The 24844-nt window shown below is 39.1% G+C and overlaps 4 protein-coding genes across 4 annotated transcripts in view; 1 reads left to right on the top strand and 3 right to left on the bottom strand.

The window, feature by feature from the left end:
- Positions 1–1835, bottom strand: part of LOC145981251 (actin-binding Rho-activating protein-like) — a 49333-nt gene extending 47498 nt beyond the window's left edge. The window contains exon 1 of the mRNA XM_083114403.1: positions 1767–1835. Within this exon, the coding sequence (XP_082970529.1) occupies positions 1767–1784 (18 nt within the window). The 5' untranslated portion in view covers positions 1785–1835. The remainder of the gene's footprint in view (positions 1–1766) is intronic.
- Positions 1836–10843: 9008 nt separating this feature from the next.
- Positions 10844–13962, top strand: LOC145981377 (uncharacterized). Its single transcript, XM_083114616.1, has 2 exons — positions 10844–11412; positions 13377–13962. The coding sequence occupies exons 1-2, from the start codon at positions 10867–10869 to the stop codon at positions 13770–13772; spliced, it is 942 nt and encodes a 313-aa protein (XP_082970742.1). The 5' UTR covers positions 10844–10866; the 3' UTR covers positions 13773–13962.
- Positions 13963–17410: 3448 nt separating this feature from the next.
- Positions 17411–22615, bottom strand: LOC145981534 (uncharacterized). The gene is made up of 2 exons (XM_083114840.1): positions 22547–22615; positions 17411–18007 (listed from the first exon to the last, which is right to left on the bottom strand). The coding sequence occupies exon 2, from the start codon at positions 17851–17853 to the stop codon at positions 17455–17457; it is 399 nt and encodes a 132-aa protein (XP_082970966.1). The 5' UTR covers positions 17854–18007; positions 22547–22615; the 3' UTR covers positions 17411–17454.
- Positions 17914–24844, bottom strand: part of LOC145981447 (uncharacterized) — a 41978-nt gene continuing 35047 nt past the window's right edge. Inside the window, exons 7-8 of the mRNA XM_083114679.1 lie at positions 22547–22656; positions 17914–18007 (exon numbers count right to left, since the gene is read on the bottom strand). Coding sequence (XP_082970805.1) covers positions 17914–18007; positions 22547–22656 — 204 coding nt within the window. The remainder of the gene's footprint in view (positions 18008–22546; positions 22657–24844) is intronic.

Below are 24844 nucleotides of genomic sequence, written 5' to 3'. Positions count from 1 at the left end.
TTTGTAGAAACTCAAGGCGAGTGTACTGGACAGAGAGCGAGAACAATAAACACATCAAGTTCCGTGTTACAAGCTGTTAACGGCAAGTTAGAACTGTTTTCGTTCCAACTTGCACTTTCTAAGCCTCCCCACCATAACGAACGACTTGCTCCATTGTGCGCTTACACAGCGGAACACATTGAACTCGGAAAAACGATGGTAATCAGAATCACTGAAGGGTAGTAGATATGTGAGGCTTCCTGTAGCACTGGTACGGGAAAGGGTAGCCCCTAAATCCTTTTGTACCCACCTTTCAAATAATTTGACAAGGCGCAAGATTCTGCTTTCAAACAATCTATTTTCTATTGATTGATTGATTTTAATATTATGGTTTAAGAGAATGAAAGAATTCGTTGTAGAGTTGGTCTTTGTAATCCACGTGATACAAATTGACAGTAGTTGCTCGAAAGGTCAGGGATAACATAAAAGTGCCCCAGAGAGAGGTCGAACTAAGCCCGTCAAGTATCTGAGCGACGCTCACTGAGCAACATTTTCGCTCGTTGAGCAGACAAATCATTTACTTGACGCAGTTTGCTCATTGATCAAAATATTAAATATCAGTCCCTTTGAATAATAATTACTATTAATCTGTGATGAATGTGGCTGCGTCGTGTTTGAAAAGCTGTTAATTATGGAAATAGAATCGTTGATGTGAGCAGAAAACCGTCGAAATTTTCATTTTCACACCCTTGCACAACTTTCCTAAACTACGGTGTATATTTATTATTTGGAATAAACATTGGTTATTTTATCTATGGGCTCGCCACCCTGGCATTCTCATACAGTATTCCTCTTCTTCCCTTTGCCTCACGAGATCGAAACACAAGAACGCTATATTCTGTGGCTCAAACCTGTGGCGAGCAAGGTTCAAGTTCGCTCAGCGATCAAGTTAGCAGCGCTCACGGAGCGATGCCTATTTGGCCGTCAAGTAGCTGAGCAATCACGTTGCTCACTGAGCGCTCAGATACTTGACGCGCCATAGGCAACGCAGCCCGGTTGACGTTGCCACACAGTGCGCGGGAACCAGTGACTTTTGTCCCGCTGTCGCTTTGCTTTTCCCACATGTGGCACCAGCGGAATTCTGCCCAGCCGCCTATTTTCATGTCCGTGCGTTTAGGTTAAAACACATACACTCAGCACTCAGCACATACAAGGTTAAAACACAAGACACAGAGCCCTACAGAGCATTATACTAGCCGTAGAGTCCAGATAGCCTCAATGGCCTCCAGGGTGTACTACTGGAAGTGAGGTTGACTTTTGGGGGCTTCTGCGAAGGTCACCCCTTACACCCCTGTAGTTTGTATTAGCTAAAGACAAAAAAGTTCCTTTTTTCCGTATTCAAAAAAATTCAACAACCCTAAACTTATTATACTGCATTATGGTACTGGTTAGTTCACTGTAGCTCTAGGAAAACTATCAGGAAAAAATGTTTAAAATGAGTGCAAAATGACTGAATGAGGCTTTATTTCTTCCGGAATAATAATAATAAATTTGGAAAAATGGTTCAGTGTTATTAGTGTATAATAATTATTTCATAATAATAATAATAATTATTATTATTAATACTATTCTTTATAAATGGCCTGACCCCTAAAAAAAAATTCTGGCGACGCCCATGTTTGTGTAAACTACATTGGAAGCTTTTGAATCTTAAATGCTGAAATGAAAATTGTATAATTAACAGACAAGTTAAAGACACTGTAAAAGAAAAAATGATATACTCTTACCTTCTCTGTGGCCAACATCACACATCAGGAGGTAGAACTGCGTGTTCACCTCTCAAGACCCAAGGAGTGACTGAATTGAAGCAAGCGCAGATTTCCCGCCTTACGTCAGAGCGAAAGGTACAGCAGCGCCACTGATACCAGAAACCTCTCTATTCCCACGTTGCTAATTTCCATCGTGTACAAGTTCCCTGACAATGCCAGACAAATCTTCCGAACTCGGATACCCGCGGTTGTAAATCATGATGTTCGTTTTACATCGGATTTCTTTTTATAACGGCATTATGTTTTTTTTTTTGCTCGCTGCTCCACCTTCGCTCCACTTTATTTACCCCGGTAACAGTGTTCCTAACGCTTATCAAAACATGCCGTGTCCAGTGTTGCTAACTTCGATCTTTTTAAACCAGATCTGGCGGATTCCATCAGCAGCGTAATCTTTGGTCTAACTTTAGGAAGGAGGTTGATTGGTTTTGTTAATTTTACTTTGTATTTCTGCCACTTTTGGCTTATCGCGAAGATTGATGAGTGAAAGAATACCCATGCCCAGGCCGGGATCCGAACCTGGGACCTCTGGCGTCGTAGCGCTAACCACTCCGCCACGGAGGTCCTCTTAAGGAATGAGGATCCCAGGTTCCAGGAGGGTAACAAAAGTTCCCTTAACTTGTAAATTTTATTATATCTGAAAATTGTGGGGGCGCGTGCCCCATTGGCCCCATCATGTTACGCCTCTGCTTTCCATTCTCGCTTTGTTCTTTGTTTTTAAAATTCACAAACTGTTCCAAGGCGGAAGATCTAGTTTCAAATCTAGCTGTTACATAAACACACACACACACACTTTATTATTATTATTATTATTATTATTATTGTAATGAACAATTTTTTTATGAATAGACTTTTGCTAGATAGGAACACTTTAAAATGTGGTGAATGATATTCCTGATATCCCCCAGCCCCCCCCCCCTCATTATAGTCTGTTGAATTTGAATACTGACAGTTACGGGCGTACGCAGTAAGGAAACTGATGGGTCTACAGCCCCCCGAATTTTTTTGAAAATCAACGTTTTGCAAATGAAAGGTAGGGTCTTCTCGATGGCGCAGTGGTAGGGTCGTCACCTTGTAATCAAGGGGTCCCGTGTTCGATACGCGGTGGAGACACATAGTGGCTCGGATCCCACTTTAAACTGTAGGTCCAGTCCCGATTAGCCTTACTGTGCATAAAGTGGACTTAAACACCAACTCAATCAATCAAATGAAAGACGTCGTAAGCTAAATTACTCGAGAAAACACAAATTGGTAAATGCAAACTCCTCCCCTGTGGGCCAAATTACAATTTTTGAGAGCGAAAGTTCCAAACATATCAGCTACATTTTTGTGTGAGGTTTGGCTCCTATTTATATTGTGATTTGGCAACACTGCAGCAGATCCGTAGCTATTAACATTTCCCGTGAAAGTACTGCTCGACTTAATTTTCGTCCAATTCGCATTCTTTCCCTCGGTGATGGATTCCCATGATTAAAAAAACGGGTGAAAGCTTCTTCAGGATTAGTTCGTATGAGTTACAAGTTCCCACAACCTCTACACTTCCTATGCACGTTTCTCCTCATGTGCTAATTGGTCTCTTCTTCAAACTACAACATAACAAATGAGCTCGTGAATATTGTACCTCAAGGGAAAATGGCAGGTTTATGTCTCATCGGGTTTTGTTTTTTTAGCAGCGGCTAAGTGAGTTGGTGGTCGTGGATACTAATATACTCTCATTCTTTCCTGTTTTCCTCTCTTTCTTTCTTCATCTGCTGTTCTTATCTTTCATTCTATTCTGTCTCTTCCTTCTCTGCATACTTCCTATTTCTATCTTTCTCATTCTGTTTCTCTCTCTATCTCTCTTTCTTCCTTTTATCGCTGACTTCTTCCTGTATATATCTATTTCCATCTTTCGTTCTTTCTTTTTCGTGTCCTTCTTTCTATGCCTTTGTTCTCCGTTGTTTTTCTTTTTCTTCCTAGCGCTCTCTTCTTCCTTTGTATATCCATTTTCGTCTTTTCTTCCTAGCGCTCCCATCTTTCTTTGTATATCCGTTTTTTGTATTTTTCTTCTTAGCGCTCTCTTCTTCCTTTGTATATCAATTTTTGTCTTTTTCTTCCTAGCGCTCTCTTCTTTCTTTGTATATCCGTTTTTTGTATTTTTCTTCTTAGCGCTCTCTTCTTCCTTTGTATATCCATTTTTGTCTTTTTCTTTCTAGCGCTATATTCTTCCTTTGTATATCCATTTTTGTCTATTTCTTCCTAGCACACTCTTCTTTCTTTGTATATCCGTTTTTTGTATTTTTCTTCTTACCGCCCCCTCTTCCTTTGTATATCCATTTTTGTCCTTTTCTTCCCAGCGCTCTCTTCTTTCTTTGTATATCCGTTTTTGTAATTTTTTTCTTAGCGCTCTCTCCTTCCTATGTATATCCATTTTTGTCCTTTTCTTCCTAGTGCTCTCTTCTTTCTTTGTATATCCGTTTTTTGTATTTTTCTTCCTAGCGCTCTCTTCTTTCTTTGTATATCCGTTTTTTATATTTTTCTTCTTAGCGCTCTCTTCTTCCTTTGTATATCCATTTTTGTCTTTTTCTTCCTAGCGCTCTCTTCTTTCTTTGTATATCCGTTTTTTGTAATTTCCTTCTTAGCGCTGTCTTCTTTCTTTGTATATCCATTTTTGTCTTTTTCTTCCTAGCGCTCTCTTCTTCCTTTGTATATCCGTTTTTGTATTTTTTTCTTTCTAGCGCTCTCTTCTTCCTTTGTATATCCATTTTTGTCTTTTTCTTCCTAGCACACTCTTCTTTCTTTGTATATCCGTTTTTTGTATTTTTCTTCTTACCGCCCCCTCTTCCTTTGTATATCCATTTTTGTCCTTTTCTTCCCAGCGCTCTCTTCTTTCTTTGTATATCCGTTTTTGTAATTTTTTTCTTAGCGCTCTCTCCTTCCTTTGTATATCCATTTTTGTCCTTTTCTTCCTAGTGCTCTCTTCTTTCTTTGTATATCCGTTTTTTGTATTTTTCTTCTTAGCGCTCTCTTCTTCCTTTGTATATCCATTTTTGTCTTTTTCTTCCTAGCGCTCTCTTCTTTCTTTGTATATCCATTTTTGTCTTCTTCTTCCTAGCGCTCTCTTCTTTCTTTGTATATCCATTTTTGTATTTTTCTTTCTAGCGCTCTCTTCTTTCTTTGTATATCCATTTTTGTTTTTTTCTTCCTAGCGCTCTCTTCTTTCTTTGTATATCCATTTTTGTCTTTTTCTTCCTAGCGCTCTCTCCTTCCTTTGTATATCCGTTTTTGTATTTTTCTTTCTAGCGCTCTCTTCTTCCTTTGTATATTCATTTTTGTATTTTTCTTCTTAGCGCTCTCTTCTTTCTTCGTATATCCGTTTTTTTGTATTTTTCTTCCTAGCGCTCTCTTCTTCCTGTGTATATCCGTTTTTGTATTTTTCTTTCTAGCGCTCTCTTCTTCCTTTGTATATCCATTTTTGTCTTTTTCTTCCTTGCGCTCTCTTCTTTCTTTGTATATCCGTTTTTTGTAATTTCCTTCTTAGCGCTCTCTTCTTCCTTTGTATATCCATTTTTGTCTTCTTCTTCCTAGCGCTCTCTTCTTTCTTTGTATATCCATTTTTGTATTTTTCTTTCTAGCGCTCTCTTCTTTCTTTGTATATCCATTTTTGTTTTTTTCTTCCTAGCGCTCTTTTCTTCCTTTGTATATCCATTTTTGTATTTTTCTTCCTAGCGCTCTCTTCTTTCTTTGTATATCCTTTTTTTATATTTTTCTTCTTAGCGCTCTCTTCTTCCTTTGTATATCCATTTTTGTCTTTTTCTTCCTAGCGCTCTCTTCTTTCTTTGTATATCCGTTTTTTGTAATTTCCTTCTTAGCGCTGTCTTCTTTCTTTGTATATCCATTTTTGTCTTTTTCTTCCTAGCGCTCTCTTCTTCCTTTGTATATCCGATTTTGTATTTTTTTCTTTCTAGCGCTCTCTTCTTCCTTTGTATATCCATTTTTGTCTTTTTCTTCCTAGCGCTCTCTTCTTTCTTTGTATATCCGTTTTTTTATATTTTTCTTCTTAGCGCTCTCTTCTTCGTTTGTATATCCATTTTTGTCTTTTCTTCCTAGCGCTCTCTTCTTTTTTTGTATATCCATTTTTGTAATTTTCTTCTTAGCGCTCTCTTCTTTCTTTGTATATCCATTTTTGTCTTTTTCTTCCTAGCGCTCTCTTCTTCCTTTGTATATCCGTTTTTGTATTTTTTTTCTTTCTAGCGCTCTCTTCTTCCTTTGTATATTCATTTTTGTATTTTTCTTCTTAGCGCTCTCTTCTTTCTTTGTATATCCGTTTTTTGTATTTTTCTTCCTAGCGCTCTCTTCTTCCTTTGTATATCCATTTTTGTCTTTTTCTTCCTTTGTATATCCATTTTTGTCTTTTGTTCTTTGTTATTCTCTGCTCCTTCCCTCTATCGCTCTATTCTTCTGTATCCATTTCTATCCTTCGTTCCCTCGTTTTATCTTTTTCTTCTTGTGAAAGCCGCTCCCCGTGGCTTAGTGGTTCTCACATCGCGTTACGACACCAGGGATCCCGGGTTCGGATCCCAGCCTGGGCATGGATATTTGTGAGTATCCATTCATCAATGTATTTTTATCATCACTCATCCCCATCTACGCAATTAGCCAAAAGTTGCACAAAGGCGAAGTAAAATAAAGCAAGCCAATCTTCTTGTGATTCTCTATCTGTCTTGTAATCAAGGGATCTTTGGTTCGATACCCGGTGGAGGCACACGGTGATTTAAACTTTAGGTCCAGCCCAGCGAGGGTATAATGAATGACCCTTTTTTGAAGACACCGAAATGTCACCTTCACTTCCACGTAATACACCCTCGACTGCATTGTTGCAGACTAACGAGGCTCTGGCGACTGGATTGAAGACCAGAATAATCTTCTGTGGGACTTTCTTGTGTCCTGTCTGTGTGTTTGTGATCGTCCCTTCATCTTTTTATCATATCACCATTCATCTTCATCTTCACAATTAGCTAAAAGTGGCAAAAAACGCGAAGTAAAAAAAACCAAATCACTCATTGAGTCCATTGGCTTATCTGTGCATGAAGACACACTCTGTTTCTTTCTTTCTGTGCGATCTCCGTGAGTGGGTGCTTAGCAGGGCGTGCTACGACGCCAGTAGTCCCGGGTTCGAATCCCTGCCTGGGCATAGGTATTCTTTGTCAGTGTCCCTTCGTCAGTTTCAGCAAATCATCACTCATCATCATCGTCGCGATTAGCCAAAAGTGGCAGAAAAGCGACGCTAAATACAAAAATCAAATCGATCTTTCTTTGTTTTTCCCTCTGTATTTTTCTCTATGTCTCCTCTGTGTATCTTTCTTTCTTTGAGGGAGGGCTAAGGGGCTGAACTCCCACCCCCCCGAAATCCTATAAATATCTAATTTAATAGTGTATAGTGGTAATTAATTTTACTTTCTTAGCAAGATTAAACATTAGATCGAAAAATGTTTAGTGTATAATCGAGCAACCAGCTTATATTTTTATATTCTACAATTTAATCCAAAGAATAAATGGATCCACATCTCCCTAAGTTTATAGTTTTCTTTGTGAGAAGTCACACAATATGAACTTTATGAGTAAAATTTGCTCCTAGCTTTTAAAGTGTTTTTTTGAACGGAATGTGTAAAAGTTAATTACAAAATACAATATCTATGATTTTCAACACACTAACTGTACAAAATGTAAGAAAAATAATGTCACTCATACGGTGGATTGAGTAGCAAAGTCATAATAATAACAATAAATTTGGTTTAAAATTTGTTTATTTTTAATAACTTATAATAGTTATTGTTGTAAAATGACAATTATAACCGTGGTAATAATTATTATTGTCATTAATATTTCTAGTAATCAAGTTTCTTTTCAATGGCCTGCACCATCTACAAATATTTCTGGCGACGCCTCTGCTGATAAGGGTTTAGCCCCCCCCCCCCCTTTCCCGAAATAAAATCCTGACTACAGGCCTGATGAGAAGTGGAAACTAGAGAGGAGTGGGAGAGTATGAGAATCAGCGAGGGAAAGAGAGAGCGAATTTGGGGGAAGTCTCTCTTTCAACGCTGTTACCTTAAATTCTTCAAGTCGGAAACCGAATTCAAACATAAACATATCTGCTCAAGCCCCTCTCACCCCCACCCCAGCCCCTCTTTAATCAATAGGTTCACAAAATATGCGCAAGAGTAGGTGAGAGATCAGATGGACTTGCCTTTCACTTTCTACAGGTTTTTTTCTTTCTCGTCTTTCCCTCCTCCACTATTTTCCCTTTCTCGCTTTGGCAATTATTTTGCTCTTCCTTTGTTACCAGTTCTTATACTTTCACTCTCTTCCGAATCTTGATCAGAAGGACATGATCGTTCAGTTATGCTTGTTCATACAGACCAAAAAACTACGCAGCCTCATCGTTTCGATAAAAGAAGCCGCGAAGCGATGATAAACAACCAAAACATCCAGATTTTCGGTAGAAAATATTGTAGAGGATCAGCAGTGTTTCCATCTCCATGTAATTTCTCTCTGTTCCTAGTATTTCACTAGTACGAGCCAAACTTCTTCTGAGGACCTCCCTGATGGTGCCGTGGTAGCGTCGTCGCCTTGTAATCAAAGGGTTTTGGGTCCGACACCCGGTGGAGGCTCATAGTGGTTCTGATCCCAATTGATACTGAAAGTCCAGTTCCGGATAGCCTTACTGTGCATAAAGTGAACTTAAAACACCAACTCAATCAATTAAACAAAACCAAACCCCTTCTTGTACGCCACTGATTAAGTAAATGAAATTTGCGCATTTTAGATTGTGAAAAAAAAAATCCTCGTAGTGAGAGCTTTTATATAAATGGTCGGATGGTGAAAAAAATGAAAGTGAAATTACATCCGAATGCTAGGTGCTTTTCAGCTTTTGTGAACCGTGAGATTCGACAGTAGTTTTTACTGTGGTGAATCATATCTTGGAAAGAAAGTATTTACACCTGCTCAGTGTTAATAAACTCGCCATAGCGACTTAGAGAGACATCTAGTAGAAAATTTCAGAAGCAGTGGATACGTGTAGTTCTGTGCGTCCTCAACAGATGCGGCAAAAGTCAACCCTATTGGTGCTAACTTTATAATGTTATTCGTTGTTCCTATCAAAACCATAGGTTGATTGAGTTGGCAATAAGAACAACAACTTCTTGTATCAATATAGAAATGTGTATTTGAAGTTTTGAACTGACGTTCCGGGTTTACATTACCATACAAAGCAACAGTGGATTTATAAATTAAAAATTATTACAATCCAGACAGCAGTTAATGAATGCGTTCTTTAAATTTAGATCATGTTATATATGCTTTGGGCTCCGACTGCGGGACGGCATGGGTTCAGTGTCTGGGTTCTCGGCCTGTGTATAGGGCCGGTGGCAATCCACCATCGTGAGGAAATTGGGGAGATACGGTCTCGGAAATATTCTACAATGGCTGGGGGGTTTGACGTGGGACGTGCTAACCCCACGTCACCCCATTACCGGTTGAAGATCTCCACACCTCTAGGTAGGATTATGGGAGGAAGACAGACTGGCAGTCGGGAGATAGGCCAAGGCCTTTCGAAGGCTGTCGCGCCACGGATTATTATTATTATTATTATTAAGACCACAAACAGATAACAGCTGTATTCAGGCCATTAGTCTTCCAGAATATTTTAATCTAAAAGGTTTGAAGACTGTGAAGAAATCTCCCGGAATTTCATTCTTTAAAGTTGACAAGCCTATTCGAAACGCAACCATTCTCCAAAAGTCACATACTTATTCTCACAAACAGGCTAATTCACGGGTGTGAAATCACTGAAGTCTAGTGATGGGATATCTTAATTTACACACACACGCACGCACGCACGCACTGGATCCCCCTCCCCGCTACCCCCGAAATTTCGCACCCTACGGTGATAACGAATTTCTCATTATGATTCGATTTGCTATGTACGTTCCGAACAGGAGCGGCTCAAGATAAAATTCTTCACCCGGGCGAGGTGGATATTTGGCAATACCCCAACTTTCTACCCTATACTTCCATCTTGTGCTCCAATCAGAAAAAACATGACCACATTTATACTATTTACAATTTTCACGACAAAACATTTTTAAGAGAAAATGTAAGTGTTTACTGTTAAAGAGCATCCTCATTGTAGAATATGTTTTTTTTTTGTTTTTTTTAAGTATTTGTGAAAACCACAGCTGCATTGAGAGCAGTGGCGGCGATTGGGGGGGGCACTTTTCGCCACTTCTGCTCCTGCACTATGCTAAACCTTATGTATCAAGTGAAAGTAAACTGTTCTTGCCCCCCAGTTTTGGCACCTTAACCCCCAGTTTTGGAACCCAATCGCCGCCACTGATTGACAGATATGAAAATATTCTCGGTATTGAGTTCTACTATATTCAAAGCCCATATCCATCATATTCGTAATAATGTTCTGTCAGAAATACTGTTGTATCAGATGTAAGAATTCTCCTTACGAAATTCCTGGTTAAAATGTCTTGCCTACAAATACCCAAAGTTGCACAATAGTACAATATGTAGTCAACATGGTTGTGCCTGAAAACTAGCAGATGTACAGATTATAAATTGATTTCAGCACCATAAGCCTCGAAACAACCAAGAGGAAGAAAGTCACGTGACATTGAAACTAAAACTCCTTGATTAGTGGACTTACTTTATGCACAGTAAGGCTAATCGGGACTGGACCTACAGTTTAAAGTGAGATCCGAACCACTATGTACCTCCACGAGTATCCTTGATTACAAGGCTAAAACTCCTTGATAGAGGCATTTTGTAACTAATTCTTATGGCAGTTAATTTTTTTCCCGTTCAAGGATGTTCGTTACGCCACTGATTTCACTGTGACATTTGCGGTATTGAGGGTGTGCGATAAATTATTTACGTAAATGCGTAAAGCAAGTTACCTTTTTGTGCAATTTGTAGTTTTTCCAATGGTTTTCAATATTTATGAAATGGACTTTATCATTCATTTCCTGGCTTTGATATCTCTTCAGGTACCACATCCAATGAGGCATGTGTTAGTATGACAATGATGTCAAGAGAAAAGGCAAAGTCTTCTGGTTACACTGGGATTAAGGCTGAAAAGCCAATCGTTAAGAAGACAACCAAAGGAAAAAAAGAATGCAGCGACTGCATAGTTATCAGCTCGGCTTCCAGTTCCTCTAGCCTTTCCGCCAGCGACTTCAGTGACTTCGAGGAGGATCCCGAAACAATCAAGAGACAGATCAAGTCTATGCGGAGAGCTGCCCGGTACAACAGTCCCGATATACGTCAGCCATCGTTCACAAGTGGCACCACAGTCGCGTCAAAATCTGGCCAGAAGCCCCTGTTATCCGTCGGGAGCCAAACGCTCGAAGTGGGAGACGATAGCCAGGATTTTGTTGAATTGGACGACATCTCATCCGAAGAAAGTGAGAAGTATATCAAGACGTCGCCGTGTCGACGAAGAATGAAGCTGATTGATCTTAAACCCTCCAAGTTGTCGCTCCAAAATGGCCGGGCTACCAAGATGGATGACATGAAAAGGAAGCTTGAATTGGAGTGCGACGAACAGCATGTGTGGAAAAAGGTATGTACTGAATTCTACTATTCTCATGTTACTTTCTAGAACTTAGTGTCCCAAAGGATAATTTGAGTGGTGTACATGTGGACACTGTCTAAGAATTCCATACCACCATCCATGTTTTTCTTTAATGCAACTTTTATCAGTAAATTTGATAAGGACGTTTTGACTAAGCTGTGCAGGACCACATGAATTGATTGAATGAAACAGAAAGATTCAGTTCATTGTTCATTGATCACGATTCCTAGAACTGGAACAATCTAGCCATGTTCCAGCTAACGTGTGTGCCCTGCACATGTATTATCTTTCTCTTTCAGAATGTTCAACCTAAGGTGATGCAAAGAGATTCTTCTGGTGGTGCAAAGACAAATGCAGTACCAAACTGACATAAGCGTTAGGTTCAGTTCAGACATTTTGGAGCGTGGGAAGGCTTGGTGCCTCAGTATCTATAGGATTAGTACATAATGCGAAAGACCCAGGATCATTAAAAAATGCACTACTATAGAAGCTAGTTTAATTGTGGGGAGAGTTTGGTGCGTATTTTCATTTTGAACAATCAGTGGAAGGGGTGAAAAAATTCGCATATTGTACCTCTTGCCCTTTCACTCCATGTGTATTCCCACACTATCACATGTCACAATGTTACTTCAGTTTGCAACTAGTTAACAAAAGGCGTATTGAGGATTACCGGCACAAGGACGGACACTTAAGGACGTTTAAGCAAAGAACCTCGAACTCACTATCACCTCTATCTACCTCCTCATAGTTCGGTTAGTCTTTATCAGTAGTTTTTGGTTTTTAGATAGACAGCGGCGTATCCAGGATAGTTGGTGGTGGTCATACTCCCCTTTTGACCCAGAATTCCAAAGAGAACCTAAAATGCAGAAAAAGATGGCAAAATATAGGACTGTATTAAAATAAGAGGACGTAACCCACTTTATGGTCATATGAGCTATAAGCTTTCGAAAATCCTGGGCACGTCACTGTAAGGACTGATATTTGCTAGAGCATTTGCTATCTGTAGCTATTACTTATTATGAGTTATTTATTGCTATGCATGCGTAGGGTCTGGCAGTTCTACCGAAGACAACCAATGAACGCGTACTACATCGCGGGAGGATCAAAGCCCATCTCCCGAAATACAGTGAACTCAAAAATCATGTGCACTCTCACATCACTTCTGCATAAATTACGCCACTACAGTACAAATAAAGCCCCTATCACACGGAACTGGATTTCTAGTAGGAATGTCCTAGTTGGCGCTGAACTAACTTTCTAGGTAGCAATCATGGCCGCCTGGCTGACTGCTTGACTGATTTGGAGGAATAGGACATGTTCTAATTGCTACTTGCTTTCCTCGACTGGATTCTGTGGAACAGCCAATCAGAGCAAAGTTTCGCCATGTGAAGATAATCTGTGAGTGTGCAAAGGAGCGCTTTTGTCTGTGGTTTCCGAGTGTTACTCCAGCAATAAATAACGTATACAGCATGAAAGGCGCGTTGAGTTACACCATCTATGCTGAGTACACGGTGTTTACATTTGAAACAACTAAAATATTCTTCCATACGTGTACAGTAAACGTTGTAAAGCATGTATTTAAACAGCGCCATTGTTTTGTACCTAATAACGTTTTATACGAAACGCTAATCCTCTCGGTTGAATAGTTATCGGCTTTTAAAAATGTGAAGTTATATTGTTTACATCTCACGCGGCCGCCATTACAACTTCCATCGTATGGGAACAAAATTCTATCGACAAGTACGCTGATAAGTTTCGTGTGAGGTGAAAACTAGCAAATTGGTAGCCAGTCCAGCGCCAAGTAGGGCATACCTACCGGAAATCCAGTTCCGTGCGATGCGGGCTTAATTCTGCTTGTGACACCAGCTTCGTAGCAACCCCGTAAGCCTTGAAAATTTAGATCTGCTATGTTATGTAGTCCAGAAGTTAAATGTCTTCCCTTATTTTAACAGCCAAAGACGAAACGCCATCTTAGACGGTCTCGTAGGCTGATGGAGAATGAAGGGAGCGTCTTCTGTCCGGCAAATCTTCAAGAAGGACATAACAAGCGCCTGTGGCCAACGCATGGAATGCACGAGAGGCCAGTGTGGCCAGATTGTGTTGATCTGAGGCAAATGATTGCTGAAAACAGCTGCGAGCTACTGTATTACGTCATTGATTACGTTTTCGAGTCGTGCTGCAAAGAGCAAAGTGACGGTGAGCTGTTTGAACTTCTGTACACCACAGCTGTCATGTACTGCAAGCTCTGTGATGTAAATCCTGAATTTTTCATATCCTTTATGAACTCCCTTTGCGCTGAAAAAAATGGAAAAGACGAGAGCATTCTGTGCTTTACAACGTTAGCCTAAATGTCAGAGAAGTGAGCACCAGTCAAGAGTGAAGTAAAAGAGCTTATATCACAAAACAAAAATCTTACTTCTCGTACATTTAGTGAAGGATCATTTGCTGTAAAACAAAATAAACTCTCTATTTTCTGAATAAAAACAGTCTCTCACTGAAGAGACGCGGTGCATAGGTGCCAAAATGTAGACGATAGTCATTTTAAAAAAAAGAAAAAAATGTTAATTTTACTGTTACGTGTAGGTGTATATATAGAGTTAATTTGTACATATTTTATGTTAAGTGAACCATTTTACTTAAGTTTCTAATTTTGTAGTTCGTTGGTTATCTTATACTGTACGTGATTTACAAACCACTTCTTGCTTTAATTTTTGTCTTTGATAAATTTAATTCTACTATGTTCTGAAGATGATATTTTCTATATTCCGAATATATGTACAAATCCATATGCGTATGTAATTTTTAGGCGATTTCGTTTTATTTACGTACCTTTTGTGGAGATATTGTGCTGAGTTGATAGGTGGCTCAGTTTTTGTTTTAAAATCAAGAACTCCATTAACCTTGTCAAATTTCTGGATACGGCACCCTGAAGATACCATAATATGTTTTGTATTCTAGTGGTCTCGGGTTCGATACCCAGTGGAGGCACATAGTGGTTCTGAACCCATATTATACTGTAGGCCCAGTCCTGATTAGCCTTTCTGTGCATAAAGTGAACTTTAAACAAAAAACTCAAACCTTTATTAAACATTTCACTAATACTAAGTCGGCATATTAACAAAGGTGGAACATCAACACACAAGTGACATCTAGTGAACCAGTTTGCAATCAACTATGGTCTAAATTTGCCATATTTTTGTAATTTACATAATCCGCTGTTTATACCAGCCCTGGCCCAAAACCATGGTAACGGTTGAAGTTTTTGCGTGCGATGACGTGTAACCGGCCAAGTGAATGCATCACTTCAATGTGAAGTCACGTGAAATGACAAAACGACAGTGTTGCAGTATGCAGATATTAAACACCAGAACAAGAACAATGTCTAGATGAGGATGTGTACTACAGGCTATGGAAAAGGAGATGCGATAACCACTAACGCCGGCAAACGGTTGGGCGGGAACTTTACGTCACATACCATGAAGAAGTAATAGGATATGAGCTGATTATGTCCTTTGCGATTAGTCCACTCAGAATTAGTTCACTTCATCAAATGTAGGGTGACCAGACATACTCTTTTTTAGAGTATTATACTCTTTTAGAGGTTCATATACTCTATACTCTTTTCAATTTGCAAAAATCTCCAAATATACTCTTTTCCTTGCTATTTAATTTCATTCATTATTTTATGCGTAAAAATGCCTTAAAATCCACAGAACGGAAAACGTCAAGATGTCAAAAAACTGAAGTATTTACTCCTTGACTCAAGAATTTCCTATGAACAATTTCAAGCGTCATTTTCATATTCCATCAACAAGCAAGACATATTTCAAATTCATTAGAATTTAATGATAATGATTAGGGCTGAGCCGATATCACTTTGAACCGATACCGATCCTCTTACCAACTCCCACCAATACCGATACCGATACTTGAAAATTGCAATAATTAAAATTTGTTCAAAATATTGATCAATATTGGTGTGTAAATATTCTCCTCCAATCATGTGCATCAACATACCAAGAAATTTGCTTTAGAATATTCAATAATTGCATCAGAATATTAAAATAGATATTATGCAGTCACAAAATAGTTTTTTTGTGCAAAATTAGTGTAAAATAAAAAGAAGTTTTAATTTTGCATAATTTTCAGGATAATTAGACTGTCATGAAGTCGCGCGGGATTTTGCGGACCCCATGAAAGAGCAAAATGCATGCGCACCTTCCTATAGACTATACTCTTTTTGGTCAACAAATATCTGGTCACCCTAATCAAATGATTTACTAAATCTCATCAATTTACATTGTCGAATTCATTATTTGAGTTTTTTTTTTGTTTAGGTACAACATCTTCATCGAAAATTATGCTCATTTCTTTCTTTTCCTTGACCCTGTACATCCAGGGTCAAGGAAGTCAGTAATAAGGTGTGTTATATACAGTGTACGTACACCTATAGATTGAATTGTATCTTCTCCAAATATGATGTATAAAGAAACAAACTGCCGGAGAACTAAGTGAGGTGAGTGTACAATTTTATATTACTATTATAGTGGAACCACAAGCAAAGAAACCTGCGCAGACTCGCGACTCCTGTGCACCGTACTCCAGTGTGGAGGGGAGGGGGAGAGTGGAGCATGCTCTCTTATAGTCCGAGTTGAACGGAAGAGGAGGAAGGTTCTTTTTCTTGTGGTCGCTCTTGTAAGTAAGGGGAACTGTGATTGACCATTCATCTATTTTATCACTTCTTCATAATCTCAATTGACTTAAATGGCCGGAAGAGCAAAGTAAATTTATCAAATATAAATACAAACACGTACCGTTTAATAAATAACCAAAATGGAATGAAAAGTTAGCAGTTTGTATTTTTATTGCTTTATGTGAATATGTAGGGAAAAAGCGAGAGAGAATTGTACACCAATGGCAAAGAAATGGTAGGCGAAGTATTTACCAGGATTATACTTTCTACATTCCTGCTCATAATAAGGAGTCGAAGGTATCTTGCTTAAGGATCTTTCTTCGATGTAAACCTAAAAGTTGACTTTTCAGATTACGTACATAATCTTCTGGGCAGAAATGCGCACTGCAGATTCTAGCATTAGCATGATTCACGTTAGCGTTTCCACACGAATCCAAAGCTCGGTGGCCGAAGAATCCTTTTGAAAAACGTATATAACGTATATATTATGTTCAACGTACTTGGAAGATGTATCTTATTCTGAACTAAAATAAATAATAATAACAAGTGGTGTGCGGTATCTCGGAAAGTCGGGACCGGGATAGGAAAGAAAAATTCCGTCCCTATCACGACTTCAGCAAATGACTTCCCTAAATTTCTGGATGCCGAGCAGTCGGGAAATACCAAATGGTCATTTTAAAACGGTATTAATTCTTGACGTTTTCTACATTGCAAGTGTCTGGAACTTATCGGAAATTGTTAGTTTTCATTCCAGAAATGCAAAGAAAATCACTTAAGGTGAAAATGAGAATTTGAGATTTCCCGACTAGTCGAGAAATTGCGAATATTTCCCGTCCCGAATGTCGGGATTTAAAAAAATTCCCGTTGCGATCAATAATATTCTGTCCCGCATAACAATAAGTACCTATCGATATTTATTTTCAATTTGTCTGAAGCCACAAAATGTAAATGGGTGGAAATGCTCATTCGTGTACTCGATTTCGTGTGTTCAGTTTCTGGAATGGTTTCCTATCTGCATAGTGCAACACTAGCGCATAGATTTGGAATTCATTTCATGGATACATTCACCTCTTACCGTCGTTTCGTCATTACGAGTAAACAACGGATTGGCCCAATCTATACTTCTAATAACCTTGGTTTATACATTGTATTCATTAGATCAGTCCCAAAGCAAACATAGTGAGTAATATTTATTCAAAAGGAGAATGTTAAACGGACAAGAAACAACTGCTGTACTGGAGGGATTTTATTAGTTATTATTTGTGCAGTATACATATTTATTGCCTAGGAAAAGAAAGCCACTGGAAATGATATATCGTGGATCTTGACTTCATACGTCACCTTAGTGTATAGCCAGACGATGTTCCATTCCCTCGCCAAGGGTCTGACTCATTCTTTGATTCGTTTCCGGAACTGTTCACAAGAGACCCGCTCTCCGTCACAGCCCAATCTCTCATTTTGTGCGTTGAGTTGAATTCAGGTTTCAACGAGCCCGCCGGAGCCGTTGTAGTTTCTCGCATCGCCACCGACGGCAGCACTGTAGCGAGCTCTACCTTTCCCGCCTTCGATACGGAACTTTTTGTCGTCAAAGTCGGCGTTGTGAATGTGGGGTTGGGTTTTGGAGGTGCAGTGGTTGTGCTTCTTGGTGGACGTGCTGTGGAAGTGTTCCTCCATGTTGGTTTTGTCCTGCTCAGCACTATTCCTTCAGGGTTGATTCCTGCGTAGATGAAAACCATGCAGACGCTCGTTATGACAAGGAATAGGAAGAATATGATGATGATAGCAGCTCGTCGTTGTCAAACTCTCTCGTCAGACATCCTGGTCCTGTTTCGTTGGATGTGGTACAGGTCAGTGGCGCTACGGGGACGATGAGCTACCATTAGTTCTCTCCTGCAAAACACGAAATGAGAATTAATTACATCCCGCACCGCACAGCGTGTCTTTCAAGTTCTGCAGGATTCTAAAAAGCTATTGGCGTTTAAAATTATCCGATATGCCATCTGGTGAGATTTTCACGAACCACTCCACGTAGGATACTTCGCTGTGTTAAAGCCGTTCAAAGCATGGGGAACATGCGAAAAAGTAACGTCTACTGTTCAGTTTTTTGCTCTAAATCGTTTTGTGGGTCAGGACAAGTGAAAAGCTTACATGTGTTTTCCACCCCGTGGAATCAACAAAATGAAATTTGTAAATAAATCAGGAAAAACAGAATTGATTGACAAGATTGGCATAACTGAAATGCGGCAAGGAAATTACGAAGAACGCACGAGTCTGTTCACTTTATTTTCCGAAAATTGATTTTATTACTATGAAATTAAGTTTTAAATTGTTCTTTATGAATATAACATTTTTTTCGAAAACAATGTATTATGCATGTAATTTGGAACAGGTGCAAGTCGATTGAGTCCGAAGATGAAAATAGTTTGAGAATTAATTAATGTCTATAATCATAAAGGTAAGTCAGAAAAAGAACGGCCATATGGGAAGCGACACTAGCGCTCATGTGGTAATTTTAATCGCGAATACCTTTAAACTAATAGGTTTTTTTCAACGAAATAATGTTGTTTTTTACACAGGAAAGTTAAAATTTTGTTCTGCCCACACTGCTGAATGACGTATATGCAGATGATCGCGCCATCACATGATTCCAACTGAAGTTCAAGATACATGATGTGATTCATAACATTTCGAACGAGCACTGTCAGAAAATGCAATTCTCGGATACAAACGAAGATTGCAAGAGTGTTTGGACGTGAATGGTGCGAGTTTGAGATATGGCGATGAACAAAACCATATCAAACATTAATTTTATAGTTTCCTCTGTGCAACAAATAGTCTACTATTTCTTTGTAATAAATCCATTACTTTAAAAGTTATAGGTCTTTAGAATCCTGCAAGACTTTTAAAACATACTGTATTGGGGTAGTTAAATCAGTTACACGTTTACTTGAATTTTCTAGTCAAAATCTCCTACTCGGCGATGATATAGTACTATCCCAGAGACAAGGGTCCCGGGTTTGATACATGCTGGAAGCACATGGTGGTTCGGATCCCAGTTTAAATGGTGGGCTTAATCCCTATTAGACTTTCTGTGCATAAAGTGGGCTTGACAAAAACTCAAACTACCCCAGAAATGAACTTGTATAGTGTAAAAGGTCGATCTTTATACAGTAGTGTCCAGTTCCGGAGAAAACTAAGGCTCCGGGGAAAACTCACTTGCAGGGACAACGAAAGCTGCACGGAAAACCAAGTTCCGGGAAAACTCAAGATGTGGGGAAAAGTAAAGCTCCATGGAAAATTCAAGGTGCGGGGAAAACAAAGCTTAGGGTAAAATCAATGTCCTTGAAAACTAAAATCGCGAGAAACACTCGGTAAGAAAAATAGGTACACGTTAGTAGAAAATGTTATGAGTATCAAATAACGTACAGTTGACATGTTTTGTGTTAGAAAATAATGCATTTCTTATGAATTCTTGAGCATAAAGATTCTCAAACTTTTAATCATGTTTTCACGCATATGAGGGGAATTTTATTTTCTTAATATAAAGTATGCGATGTTAAAAATGTAGCACATTTACGATTTATTTTTCAAATTCATCTCGGATGCCAGACATAAGACTAAAATATAGGACATGTCCGGGAAAGGAGACGACATTTGATACCTCCCGAAAGGTTAATCCGATATTGACCATCCTTGTCAACTTCCTTAAGGTTTATCTCAAAAGTTTTACACGTCCACGAGCTTACATTGATTGTAAGAAATTTTCAACTCCAAACTAATCGTGTAATTATATCTACTATAGTGAACCAATTTGCAAGTGTCGGCTGAAAAGCAGTCAATCAGCAATCGGTTCAATTGTGGTCGGAAGGCATAGTTTGTTTTCGTGTCCCAAGGTGCTGAACGCAGCTCGTGAAACAAAATAGAGAATCAGACACTTCATGTTGCCAAATCTACTACAAGTCAGGCACTGCCGCCAGCTCCCTTGACATTAGACAAAAATATTTTGTATTCTAATTTGTTTGAGGTGAAGAGTGAAAATGTAGACAGAATATTTTATTTTGTTCACAGATTTGTTCGTTCATCTTGTTTATGAGCAGAAGTCTGAACAGTGGCAAGTGTTTAGAAGATTCTCTAGACTTTAGAAAGTTCTTTCATAGGGAGCCTTCTTTATCTGTACCTTACCTGTCCCTGTTGCAGCCTCTCGTTTGACAGAAATCTGTGACTTTGACGTCATCATCCACATTCCTTCCACATCTGCGTCAAATGTCAACAGATCCCAAGTTTTGGGAACGAAGGGGAGTTCTATTGCTTCGACCGGGGGTGGAATGTAAGGTAGGCACTATGATTGAAGTGAATATTGTACATTTTAACATTTATGATATAAATATATGTATCATCAAAAATAGTATGGAGTGTCAGTAGCAGTCATTAGCACTTCAAGAAATGTTTTAGAAGATATAGAAAAAAGAAACTAGTATTTTTTATGATATTTCTAAATTTTATATTCTAAATTAACTTAATGACCCCCGACACACACAATTTGCCTTCATTTAATACTGTTAAACTTTTGAAAAATGGACTTGGTTTACAAAGCTCCCCCCCCCCCCCTCGTAACCCGTGAGCCTCCCCTGGAGATCAGTTCTAGTCATAGCTACGGACCTAGTTTCCTCCTTTGCGCGGTTGTCAACATGAGGGTTGTTAAGCTTCCTTTAAAAGTAGGCCCTTCTGAACGCGGGAATAAATAGCGATCGAAAAATCTTGTGACAGCAACAAGCAAAGACAAGATTACGCTTGTCAATGCTGTACAGGACAGCCTACGTTCTGGCTAGAACGTACAGTCAGCGGGAATGAAATTGGAACACCTATATCCTGAAATACACGCTTCCCTGCAAGGCGATATGTGCATTGCCTAACACTTCGGCGAAGGTAGAAGCATAGAAACTTTTCTATGGTAGAAGTTGCCATTGAACATGTTATTAAAACTCACTTATCGGCGTATGGTTAGGCAACACACACAATGCCGTGCAGGGAAGCCAGTATTTTAGGATATAGGTGGCCCATTTTTATTGTCGGTGACTGGACATTTGGCAACTGAGATTTCGTCCCGCTTCAGCGCACACTAAGGCGATTGGCAGATAGATTGAGGTCTCAAGCATGGGCGTAACTTCGGATCTAGCTTTGAGGGGGCACAATTTAACTAGGCGTAATTTTGAGAGAGGAGAATTAAAAGGGGCCTAATTTTGAGGGAAAAATGAGCCATGCCTAATTTTGAGGGGGGAAATCAGACTTGGGCCTAATTTTGAGGGGCAGAATTAAACTGGGCGTAATTTTGAGAGGGGAGAATTAAACTGGGCCTAATTTTGAGGGGGGAAAATCAGACTTGGGCCTAATTTTGAGGGGCAGAATTAAACTGGGCGTAATTTTGAGAGGGGAGAATTAAACTGGGCCTAATTTTGAGGGGGAATATCAGACTTGGGCCTAATTTTGAGGTGGGCAGAATTAAACTGGGCCTAATTTTGAGGGGGGGAAATCAGACTTGGGCCTAATTTTGAGGGGCAGAATTAAACTGGGCGTAATTTTGAGAGGAGAGAATTAAACTGGGCCTAATTTTGAGGGGGAATATCAGACTTGGGCCTAATTTTGAGAGGGCAGAATTAAACTGGGCCTAATTTTAAGGGGAAAAATCAGACTTGGGCCGAATTTTGAGGGGGCAGTATTAAATTGGGCGTAATTTTGAGAGGGGGGAATTAAACGGCCTAATTTTGAGGGGAAAAATCATACTTGGGCCTAATTTTGAGAGGGGAGAATAAAACTTGGCCTAATTTTGAGGGGGCAGAATTAAACGTGGGCCTAATTTTGAGGGGACAATTAAACTGGGCGTCATTTTGAAGGGGCAGAATTATACTGGGCCTAATTTTGAGTGGGAGGAATCAGACTTGGGCCTAATTTTGAGGGGTCAGAATCAAACTATGCCTTATTTTGAGGGGGATGAACTAAACTGGGCCTAATTTTGAGTCTGCATCCCATAAAAACAGCGTCCAGGATTATTTGCTAAATAACAGTGACGTTTGCGAAATTACAAATATTACTCTGTAGTACTTTACTCCTCAGGTACCCTAGCTTGTAAATTTTAATAAACCCCAAACGTTTGGAGGGTCAAGTGCCCCCCTTCCATCCACCAAGTTACGCCTATGCTTTCAAGGACAGTCGTTAATAGAAAAAGCGTTCACTTTTTTTTGTAAATTTTGTAATCTGAAACGAACAGTGAATGGAGCCAAATTGAATAGAATACCAAGGTGAATTAACGCCTCACAAAATCTTAAATTTACATATATTCTAAGGTAAAGTTATTGACTTTGAGCACTAACAATTAAATGTAAAAGTACAAGAGTAAATCGTCCTATGAAATACAAAATATAACACTCGTACCTGTTTGTCATTGTAGACTTAGTCTGAAATCCTGAAGTCTGCACTCCCATTGTTCTCACTCGTTCCCGCCTGTCTCTGCTCGGTGTGGAGGATCTGCCGCCATCTGTTGCCTGGAAACGGAATTAATAGTTTACCGATTGCACTGGTCTACGTCCATTTTGCTGACTGGAGGCTGACGGTTGTTCTTTAGTAATTCGAGGGTGGTAAATCCAAAACCGAAATCAGTTTTATTCTATCACGTCAGGTTTCGGAGGAAAATAGAAAATTATCTAATATTAGGGATGTATATGTAGAGCAATGAAACAACGTAGTCCGTAAAAAGGTCACAAGATGGCAGCACATGGAATATTATAATGAATATTATTTCAATCACTTATTCGAACATTGTTAACCCCCCAAAAAAGGACAAATATTACTGACTTTGTAAGGAAAGAATATAGTGTATATTTCGGAATTAAATTGGGTGACCAAGATAAATCCTGGGCACTTCATAAAGTATGCAGGACCTGTGTAGACTAAAGGAAAGAAATATGTTGGCATCTGGAACAACCTTCATGTATCGGGACAGAGAGAGGCATCTATTAAGATATTTTCAAAGGGACGAAGAACTTGTCTATTGTACAGATGTGAAGGGACTAATTGAAGCTATGGGATGTACGTATAATGCAGAAGAATGGAGGCTTTTTATTGATAGCTCGAAGAGGAGTTTGAAGTGTGTGTTGCTGCATAATGGCAATAAGTTAGCATCCATTCCTGTTGGCCGAAACAATGAAAGAACTGCTTCGAAAGATAAAGTATGCAAATGACAGTTGGCTTGTGTGCGGAGATCTCAAGGTCATTTCAATGTTACTTGGTCAACAAGCAGGTTTCACGAAATATCCATGCTTTTTGTGTTTATGGGACAGTCGAGCAAGGAACGAACATTGGGTACGAAGACTGTGGCCTGCCAGGAAAAGCTTTGAAGTCGGGGTGAAAACCATCCAGAACAAGCCGCTTGTTGATCCTAAGAAAATGTTACTTCCTCCACTGCACATTAAGTTGGGATTAATGAAGCAGTATGTAAAAGCTCTGGATAGGAATGGGGCTTGCTTTAAATACATTTGCTCAAAATTTCCTGCATTGACGCATGAGAAAATAAAAGCAGGTATTTTTGATGGTCCTCAGATAAGGATGCTAATGAAAGATGATGAATTCTTACAAACAATGAACCGCACAGAGAAAGATGCATGGTGTGCCTTTTCTGATGTCATTACAAACTTTCTTGGAAACTTCAGGTCGCACAACTACGAGGTTCTAGTTGAAAATTTGTTGGTGACGTTTCAGAAGTTAGGAGTAAATATGAGTGTCAAGCTTCACTTCCTGCACAGCCACTTAGATGTATTTCTGTCCAATCTTGGTGCAGTAAGTGAAGAACAGGGCGAACGCTTCCACCAAGACATAAAAACCATGGAGCACCGATATCAGGGGAGATGGAATGAAAACATGATGGCCGACTATTGCTGGTGCTTGCAGCATGACGTTCCTGAGGTCACCTACTACAGAATATCAAAGAAACGAAATTTTTTGCCTAAGTAGGTATGCATGTTGTGCTATTCCGTGGTGTATGTTAAGTTTAGCATAAGTACAGGCATCAGGTGTTGACTGTATGTGCTTGTGAAACAAATTGATCAATTTGCCGGAATTGCCTAAACTTTTTGTCCATTAAGAACTCCCTATTGAAAAAATAGAAACGTATGTTTGTTAAACAACGTGACGTGATACTCTGCATGGACATCTGACTGCGTCGCATTCTCTTTGCAAGTGCTGTTTCAATGTAGCCGGATATAATTTTCTGAAAATTTTGAAATGAGACTTGTGAAACAATGCAACTTAATACCTGTTATCAGCTACGCCACCTATGTATAGTCCTATAATTTCATTATGTGCAGATATCTATATGGAAAATTGTTGGAGTTTAGCCCAGTATTATAATATTGTGAAAATTTTCAAATGTGATTTGTGAAAAATTGTGACGTGATACACTTTTTCTGACTACATATTTGGAATCAGCGACCTCAAATTATATAGAATCAGTTAAAATATCTCAGTCAGCAGAAAAAAAAATCATTATTTGCAGATATCTATATGGAAAATTGTTGGAGTTTAGCCCAGTATTATAATATTGTGAAAATTTTCAAATGTGATTTGTGAAAAATTGTGACGTGATACACTTTTTCTGACTACATATTTGGAATCAGCGACCTCAAATTATATAGAATCAGTTAAAATATCTCAGTCAGCAGAAGAAAAAAATTCATA

The sequence above is a fragment of the Lepisma saccharinum genome, chromosome 29 (assembly GCF_977018435.1).
Source record: "Lepisma saccharinum chromosome 29, izLepSacc3.1, whole genome shotgun sequence".
In the NCBI taxonomy this organism is placed as follows: domain Eukaryota; kingdom Metazoa; phylum Arthropoda; class Insecta; order Zygentoma; family Lepismatidae; genus Lepisma; species Lepisma saccharinum.
This window is presented reverse-complemented; position numbering and strand designations above follow the sequence as displayed.